Here is a 9,802-nt window from a genome sequence, read left to right on the forward strand (position 1 = left end):
TTCTAACATGACACTACACACAATGAACACACTGCAGACTTTTGTTCTAGCTGCTCTTTTCCTTCACTGAGTCCAATGCTGCTTGAAGCTTTTGTTCCCTGGGCAAGAGCACAGTGACACCTTCCTCTGGAGCATAAAATTACAAAATCTTGTAAGGAGCTGCCAGTGGCAGTTACAGGGGCAAGGACAGGCATTCTCATGCTGACCACACACCTTCCCTCTGCTCTGGCACATCAGAAACAGTTCTCAGCTAAAGCTCAGAAATCTGGAGCTCAGTGACTGTCTTCGTAACATTCACTTTTTAAAGCATGGAGCACTGTGAACATAGATCATGGGAACTGAGGGTGTATTAATCATCCGTGTCAAGCTTTAGCAGAGGCTCAGAACATTGCTTTTAACAATAAATCTTTTTTTTTTTTTTTCTTGAAGCAGCTGTGCTGGGTTTACAGTGAAAATAATTTTAGCCCTATTGGAAGAAATAGAAGAGGCTGTAAGTATACAACTTTTCATCGAGTTTATAAATATTTAGAATATGAAAGCTTTTAGTCCTTTGGTCAACAAGAGTGAATGAGGTCAAAAGCCACTGGTAATGTCACAGCTGTCAGCAAGTCTCCAGGTTGGGCTGATTCTCTGCTATTTTCACTACATGGAGTGCAAAGTAGGTGGAAGCTCTAATGCAAGAATGTTTCACAGATGATTTACAATCTTTTTGTAAATGACCTGTCAAAATCAGATGGGCATGGTAAAGGGTGTCACTTTATTATGGTGTCACTTTATTATGGTGTCAATACTCACAAGCTACCTGCCAATATTATGTGGTAATAACAAAACAAATTCATGATGCAATGGGAAGGAAGGCTACCTATCATTCCTTAGTGTGTCACATAGCTTCTGAATTGTAGTAATTAATATCTCTAATGAGATGACTTTATTAATAGGAATTTCCATAAGCATTAATAGACACTAATCAGTGCAATGGATATAATCCTCCATGCAGTTTCTGTTTCGTTTGTAGGGAAAGATGTAGTCTCAATCCAAAAACATTGTGTGACAGGAGTAAGTTTTGGGTTCCAAAATTTCTGTCCCAGAAGCCTTGCACAGAAATACGGATGTATACCGGGTGTCCCCCATATGCAGTGAATTTTAGGTCTTTGAACATTTTGACTACATTAATGAATGTAGTCAGCATGCACAGCCAGACGAGCGGGGCTGGTCTGGAATGGATGTCTGGAAATCTGAGACAAATCTGCTCCAATACAGTGCTGGGGTAGGAAGGGCAGATTGGTTGCAAGGCTGGGAATCAGGTCTTCGGGTACATCTGGAGGTAATGATTAACAGCAGACCTATTTACTCTTCCAGGGTTGAGCTGCTAGCTGATTGTGGGACCTTTTACAAACACTGATAGCGTAGAGACAGCCATCTATGCAAGTAATCTGCAGGTCAGCCATAAATTTAACTGCCTTACAAAGACACGCAATATAGATGCTGTTTCTCATATTGGTGGCATGACTTTATGTATGCAAAATATTTCCTAGTTAACAATATAGGAGAAAATAAATAAAGCAAATAAAGCAAAAGAAACAGGAGAGATGAAAATGCTAAATAATGGAACTTGATTTCAAGTAAAGATGAAGGTCCCATCACTGCAAGCAGACTTGTGTATGATGGCCAATGGACTGGGACAGACCTCTAGAATTTAGAGACTCCAGATAGCCTTAGACATCCGATGGCACAGGGCTAAGCTTGAAGCCTAAGGCTTTCAAAATACACCTTAGAAACCTCAGGTAATTGTGCAGAGTCTCACACACATCTGAAGCAAGATTCTGGTCAACAGATGTAATACAGAAGGTCAGGGTGTTGTACACTGTTTATGTGTTACTGTAACACAACTAAAGCCTTGTTTATGTTGCTTTAAGTTAAGGAAAGCAGTCATAAGAAGGAACAGAAACTCTGAAAGTTGACACAGTGGACATTTTTCATTTGGAAATAAACATATATTATACATATATATATAGTATACTTATACAGCCCCTGCTATAGTGGCTCTGAATTTATTACATCTCAGGAGATAGAAATATTATAAAAACATACATAGTATTATGCTATAAACCATATATACATACATATAATTTTAATAGACATATATATGCATATAAATATGTATTTTAAGTTCATTCAAGTCCACAACACAGAAAGAAACAGAACACAGAGCCCACCAGCCATGCTGCTGCAGCTCTGCCAGACTGCAGCTCTCCGCACTCAGGCCCCTTTACCTAGAAATCCAAAGATACAGCAAGCAGAAATATTGCAATCGGTTGATTATTCCAACCACAAATTAAACTGAGTGTAATTTAGATGCAATAAAGTACAAATATATTGCAGTTTTCCATCATTTACTCTTAGCTTTTATTTTGTGATTTTGATGTGTTTGGTCAGTTAGTATTATACCAATACACATACCTGGTTATTTCTGAGGTAAGAGTCATCAAAAGAGTATAGTTCCAGGTAGGAATTTTAAATGCAGGAATTTAAGTAGAGCTATTATATTTAACAGTGTTAATATAACAGTCTAGTGACAAAGGATCAGAAACACATTTTATGTGAACATTTAAATGAACAAATCCTCAGGAAAAGTTCTCGATTTTCCCCTGCTTTTTATACAACATTTCTTACAGGAAATCCGTATTGTGAGAAGTGCAAGTGCTACACATCTAGATGGACCCACAACAGACTTCACATTATGTAGCTCAGGAACCAAAACTATCAAGCTACGGCTCCTCAGGCTTCACCACAGAAAGCACAATTCCACCAAAACCCCTGCTTAGTTGTGACTCCAACACGTGCTGCAGTCTTTCATCAGACTACAGATACAACCTAAAAACATCAGTGCAGCACAGCTGTGCCAATACCAGGGGAGATATCCAGCCACTACGAACACGTATCAGCCCTATTCCTCTGCAACAGTTTTCATTTCCTGGCACTACCAATTTAATATTCCTGAAATATGCGCAAGGACCTCAAACTGTTGGGACGCAGTATGTAGAAGCTGTCAGCACCTGAAAATTTTGAGTTCCTTCCAAAACTACTCACTGCAGACTGATATTCATCCCCTTTATGGCCGTGACAGGCAGCACAGGTTACATTTCACTGGCGCTACCTTCCGCAGCACCGGTGACTTGAATTGCGGAGGAGAGAGAGAGGGTGCTGAGGACACAAACATTACTGCTAGAAAGCTCAAACCTGGGAAGTGCACGGACTTCCTACAAGGTGTGTGGCCTGGTGAAGGATTAACAACTCCACTGAAAAAAAAGAATTAACAAAACAAATCACTGACGAGATCAGACTGTCTGGCACTAGCGTGCACTGCTGTAACTGACCCGATCCACTTGCCATCATAGCCTGGTTTAATTTATCTATGTAGACAAAACCAAAATAATTTAACTTTCGTAATTAAGCTTGGACTTAGAAAGTATCTACCCACAAGCTTAAAGGTAACCCTGGACTTGCATCTCATTCATTTCAGCAAGTATCTTCTTTTTTGCACCCCTAGGGCCATCAGCAAGTAGTCTAAACAATCATTATCAATTTAATTGTCATTTTTGCAACTTGTTGTCACATAAAAATGCGTACTTTAGTTTGAACTCTGGCATAAAAGTGGAAAAGCCCTGAGTGTGTCCTTGCCGCTCCTGCGGGTTTGACAGCCTGGGCACTGGGCCAGCTTGGGAAGAGCAGCGCTGGTGGCCTTGGAGAAAGCTCTTGTGAGGAAAGCCAGAGGCATCAGCAAAGACTGTGTCTCTCCTTCCCCTGGGAGCTGCTTTTAAGCAGAAGCTGTCACTCTGCACCATGCCCGAGCCACGGCCCAGATGTGTCACTGCTGTCTGTGCATGGCCACGGCCCTGCTGCTCTGGGTCCAGACCCCTGGCTGATGTCCCCACCTGGCCTCAGCTCCATCACCCCTGGCCTGCCTGGCATCACGGGGCCATGGCTGATCCCAGTCAGCATCACCGGGCCTCATCCTGACCCTGCTGCGACTTCACAGCCTGGTCTAAGTGCTGCTGTGTCACGACAGCCCTATCTGACAATGGGGCTGAGGTGCGAAGGGTGCTGGTGGTGAGGCCCTGCCCTGATGGCCCTGTGGGGAGACCCACGGCTCCTGCTGCCCCAGCTCCCTGGGAGTAGTGCCGGGACAGCGTTAGGAAGGCAGACACAGACAAGTGCTGGACCAGACAGGCTCCTCCGAACTCAACACACCGTTAAAAGCCTTCCTGGGATCACATGCCACCACACGTGCTGTAGAAAACCCTGGCCCTGAAACACAAAGGAGCACACAGCTGTCGTAACACTGAAATCTGTCCTAACACTGAAATAAATTCACTATGAACAGACAAGACCAGAGATCTGTCAGCAATGCTATGTGGAGCCTGCTCTGTAAACGTAAAACGTATTAACAGACATCAGGTTACCTAGAACAGATCGACGCGGCTAAAACCGAAACAGAAAATGGCAGCTGCTCCCCCGCAGCCCCACAGCAGCCTGTAATCCACCTGCCCTTCCTCAGCTCACGTGAAGTCATTGCCCTCTACTTCGAGCCCCTCTGTGAAGGGCTTATTATTCAAAAATAGCTGTGAGGAACAATTATGGTGGTATCCTGATAAGCAAATTAACCATTTGCTTCCAGTTACGGTCAACAACCTGCGCTCAAACAAGGGGAGTCCAAAGGTGGGACTATTTATGACATGTAATTGTTTACCAAACCGAGAAGAGGCTTTTAAATCACAGTCCTTCCTGCCATTTTACTTCTCTTTGTACTTACTTAACATATTAGCACTTCAGGGCTTCAAGGACCTGCTTTCCTAAGTCTTTACAAACCACTAACCATGCCAGTGGCACAGTATCAGGAGTAAATAATAATAGCATCTCCTTCATAAACAAGGCACAATAAGGCAATCGTGCCCTGAAACGTACCGGGTGGAGCATCTCTTATGAAAGAATTTCTTTATTAATGCTTGTTCACAGAGGGTGCGCCAATGAAACCTCAATGTACCCAAGTGCTGGTGTCCTGGTGTCTTGCTCCTCACCCATGCCGGTTATGAGTGCTTTGATTCTAAAAATTTGTTCTCATTATAAGGAGTTGGGCCCCTAATCTAAATCTCTAACATACAAGAAGTTATTCTTAGTCTTCATGAGGCTGCAAGAGTCAACAGGTCTGTGCATAAGCCAAAATTACTTTGGGGGTTATAGAATGCACTGTCAGACCTCTCAAAATGTAAACAAGTCAAAATAATGGAAGCACCAAAACAGGGCTGAGTATGGCTGCAATCTGGCGTTATAAGTACAGAAAAAAGTGGAAAAATACATTACCTATGCAGTGTTTTGTCACCTATAGTCAGATCTGTGAGAGTAAACATCAGCCAACAGAATACAATGAAGAATTAGTTGCAACAAAGGATGAACTCAGTAAATGATCTACTGCGAGGCAGTGAGAACAGTTGTGCTCCTGTAAAAAAATAACTATGTCCACATGATTTGTTGTGGAGACGGCCTAGAGTAAAGTATGGAGAGGATTCACGTGATTTATACACTGTTAATGGGTCACCAAGAGAGGAGTGGTGAGTAGTGCTGAGTGTATCTTCCAATTAATTTACTTTACTTTCATCTTTAAATGTGAGGATAAAATGAAAACAAACCTCCCCTTTGCTGCAAAAGCAAATACAAAAGCAAAAGCATAGAACAACGTGAAAATAAGCAAAACAAATTAAAGAAAAAGGAACAAGCGCTCTCTTCTCTCCAGAGTTCTATTTCCTTTTTCTTTTTTTTCTTTTTTTGTCCTTCAATTCCCATTCATAAACAGTGGCTGATGCCCAAGATACTTTCTAGGGCTGGTAATATTTTTTTTTCCATTCTTCCTACAAAAAAACAAGCAAACAACATTTCTCACACAATGCAGGCGTAGTTTTTTCTAGAAACACGATCTAGCTAGTAAACTGCTGACCGGGGAAGTCGGTTCAATTCCCTGCTCACTTACTCATGCTCTGTTACTTTCAGTGTTCTTTTCCCATTTTTAGGTAATAGTACTTGCCTTTTTCTCAGGGATTATTAAATTAAAATGGCAGAAGGCCACTGTATGTAGTTATAGTAGGAGCCATTATACAAAACTGATGAATATCCTAAAAGTTAACAATTAAAGAACTCAGAGCTCTTCTGCCCGCCTGAATCCACTCTCTATTTACCCTCTCTTGTGCTGTAACTCCCAACCATTCATTTTTTTGATCACTTGCAAATGTACTAGCCAGCTCTCCCCATGCCACAGCCACAGCCCCCCTACCTGCTGCCTCTTTTAAGTAGCTGGCTCCATGTCTCCGTGCTCCTCTTGTCTTGGTTGTTTTTCTCTTGACTTCCTGCCCTCTTTCAGCACGGGAGAAGCATCTCCACACCAAGCTCGAGCCTCAGCAGTCAGAGAGATCACCAGGAGCCCCACAGCTGACTGAAAGGACACCTGCTTTGGCACTGCCTGCCTCTCCACACGCTGCAGAGGGAGGAGCTGCCCTGGAGATAAAAGGCAACAGCTCCACCTCTGAATACTACAGCTTCATGCCCCACTGCTGCTGAGCCTTCCTGTTGGGACTGCCAGTCCTTCTCTGACCTGCCAGGCTCCGAAAGGTTGTCCTGAAGAGACTGGAAGCAGCCTCCCTGGTCACCCTGCCCATCAGCTTCTTGGAGAAAGGACAGAAAGGAGAAGCACCTACAGGTTTGTTAAGCCTCTGGGAACTGGGGCTTTGCATGCAAATATCAGCTGTCAAACGTTTTTTAATTTCTGTCCCCAGCAGCTGTAGAAGAAAGCCTGAGAACCTGATCAGGGTGTACCCCGAAGCCTTGAAACCAGAAATCAAATAAGATCTGGAGTGTTTTTATGTCATGATTTTCAGGACTAATTCATTGTGTGTTGAAAGCTGACATGTGGTATCATTACCTGTACCTACAGCAAGCATTTTATCCTTATGGAAATCGAATTGTTAGGGACCCATCTGAACATGGCACTGTCCTCTGAACAAGCTGGATGCCTCCCTATCTTCCCCTAGGCATCTAACTGTGATTGGAATATCTGGGAGAAGGAACCTGCTTCCAGAGGCATCTGCAAAGTCATCAATTTCACTAATCAAGTTAATTTAAATAGTATCTGGTGACTGAGTTAGGCTTCTGTTTTTAGTACTATTATTACAGAATCACAGCATGGCCAAGCTTGGAAGGGACCTCTGAAGATCACCTAGGCTGACCTCCCTGCCGAGCAGGATCACCCACAGCACATTGCACAGGATGGCATCCAGGCAAGTTTTGAATATCTCCAGAGAAAGAGACTACAACCTCTCTGGACAACATGCTCCAGTGCTCTGTTACCCTCATGGTAAAGAAGTGCCCCCTCATATTCAGCTGGAACTTCCTGTAGAAATTTTTTAGACCATATATTCCTTTTTTTTTTTTTCCCCTCCCACACTGATACTTACAGATTTTCTCCAAGTGGGTATTATGTGTGAGACTGGATTTGATGAACAACAAAGGATACTGAAGCTGGGTGTTACCCAAGTCCAAAACTAATGTGTATTTTTTTTGAATTATGAAATACGTACTTACTAATTATTGTCTGTATTATTTTCAGTGTGTATAGCAGTGTACAGTCATGTGAGTTGCACCAAAGCTGACTGTTGCAGCTTCTCTGAACCTGTTTCGTGGGAGAAGGAGCTTGGGTACGTTTGTTTGCTGTTCAAAGGCAATTGAAGGCTTGAATTCAAAGGCATTGCTCAGCATGGCCACGGGAGGGCACTAGAAAGGAGAAAATGGGCAAAAAACCAACGGCATCAGCTCTGCTTGCCCTCAGTAACAAGAACAAATGAAGGTCCAACAGGTCACAGGCCATTTCTGTATACAAGGAAAAGCAAAACTGAGAGGTCCTGCCGGCGCCAAGGTGTGAAGCCTGCCAAGCACCAAGGAGCAGAGAAAGGGCTGGAGGTACCCAAAGGATGAGCTGGGGATGCGCCAAGTGAAATGGGGGCAGAGACCACGAAGTGCAGCTCTGTGGCTGAGCCCACAGCTAGACGAATGCACGCAAGTGACTGGAAAGACCACGTTCATGCTCCATACAAAGGCTACAAAAGAGAAGATGGGGCTGAATAAAGTGACTGGCTTTTTCCAAAGCACGTCCCCAGTATACATCTCATTTCACAGAGACTTGGACTATCTTGATAAAAAGACATCCAGTGGCCCTATCAAACTTTCAGTGTAGGTAAGCACCAAGAAAAAAAAATATATTTTTTATAAAAAATTATTTTTATATTTTTACAAAATATATTTTTATTTTATTTTTATATTAAAAATATATACATATATAAATATATATTTCCACCTGGAAATCTCACAGTTATTCAGCTGAAAACTCAATGCACCTGAGGAGGAATTGGTAGGTACTTTACAGTGCACTGCAATACATTTGAATGTATGTGAAAATCAACTTCCCTGTAATTTGCTGGACAAGATAAACCATTCCAGATGTCAGCCTCCATCTTCTGAACCTCAAACTTATTTCTAATGTTTGTCTTTCAAAATTAAGTGTTTTTGCTTACATAGCATCAAATGTAGCCTGTATAAAGACAGAAGCCTGTTCCTGATTTATTTATTTATTGCTTCCACAGTGAGTTGTATCTGAGAATGGAAGTCAATTTTTCACTGATATTCTCAGACTTCTGGAGACAGCTGTGTGCTCACTCACCAGACACCAAACAGCACACATAAGTGGTCATTGGAACTTGACCTGCGGTCTGCAACCAAACTCTTCATTCTCTCCATCAGTCCGGACCAGCTTGGTCTACACAGGGACATGCTATACTGTAAGTAAAGATGGCCACTGAACTAACTTGGCCAGTGGGCCCATTGGTTATCATTAACTTGCTCCCTGGTTCTGGTCAGCTCTAACCATGCCCAAGAAAAGCTGGGGGCACAACTCCCTTCAGTGACTTCACACACAGAAGTAGTATTGATGAAACTGCTTCTTCCATTGCACATCACCTCCTGAACTCCTTACTGGATTCATGGCATCAGCTATTTGCAAAATCACACTTAGAAAGCATCACAGGAGTGGGCTACAACAGCACACAGGCATTATTTTAAAAGCTTTGAACTGCAAAAGATACATACAAAGTTAATTATCAAAACAGTAATAAGAATGCCTGCCCTCTTGGCTCCCAGTCATACAGTCATATGGGACCAAGAGGAGCAAATGCAATTTTATTCCAAGCCTCTGAAGCTCACTGTGGTCATATAAGAACAGCAGGATTTGGCCCTCCAGGGTCATCACTGTTATTACTTAGATTATAGTAGCACAGAGCAACACCACAGAGCTGCCACCCGTCTGCTCATGATGGGGCTCCCCTGGCCTTAAGAGCTTACAGTCTAAATAAGACCAGGTAGACAAGTGGAGTGAGAAAGAAAGCACTTTTATTAGGCTCAAGAGATTAAGAAATTTGCCCAAGGACACATACAAAGCCTTTGACAGATCCAGGAGTTTAACCTAGATTTCAGCATGGCTCCTTGATGGTGTTTACACCTATCTTCTCCCAACTTCTGAGTATCTCTTCAGCTGGGATTTAAAGTATACTCTGTGTCCATAAAGCATCACCAGAGATGTTCTCTTATAGCATAAGCTTATTCTGACAGCCTTTGCATGAAGAGAGATCACTTTTTTTGCCAACTAAGTCAGAAGAACACAGATGGATGAACAAAGTCGGTGGCAGGTGAAAGCCTTTAATTCGAG

General features: G+C 42.7%; 1 protein-coding gene and 1 long non-coding RNA gene across 6 annotated transcripts in view; one reads left to right on the plus strand and one right to left on the minus strand.

The window, feature by feature from the left end:
• Positions 1–9,802, minus strand: part of EXPH5 (exophilin 5) — a 34,439-nt gene that overhangs the window by 23,905 nt on the left and 732 nt on the right. The window contains exons 1-2 of one of the 5 annotated variants that reach the window (XM_084525419.1): positions 6,326–6,507; positions 5,362–5,497 (exon numbers count right to left, since the gene is read on the minus strand). The exons of 3 other annotated variants lie outside the window; for them this stretch is intronic. In XM_084525419.1, the coding sequence (XP_084381545.1) occupies positions 5,362–5,408 (47 nt within the window). In that variant the 5' untranslated portion in view covers positions 5,409–5,497; positions 6,326–6,507. Of the gene's footprint in view, positions 1–5,361; positions 5,498–6,325; positions 6,508–9,802 lie in introns of those variants that run through there. One more of the 5 variants, XM_084525420.1, reaches the window with a different exon arrangement.
• On the plus strand, positions 6,510–9,285 carry LOC311439580. Its single transcript, XR_014694837.1, has 3 exons — positions 6,510–6,748; positions 7,655–8,278; positions 8,685–9,285. It is a non-coding gene; the product is annotated as an uncharacterized lncRNA (long non-coding RNA).

The sequence above is a fragment of the Aythya ferina genome, assembly GCF_964211825.1.
Source record: "Aythya ferina genome assembly, chromosome: 1".
Lineage (NCBI taxonomy): Eukaryota > Metazoa > Chordata > Aves > Anseriformes > Anatidae > Aythya > Aythya ferina.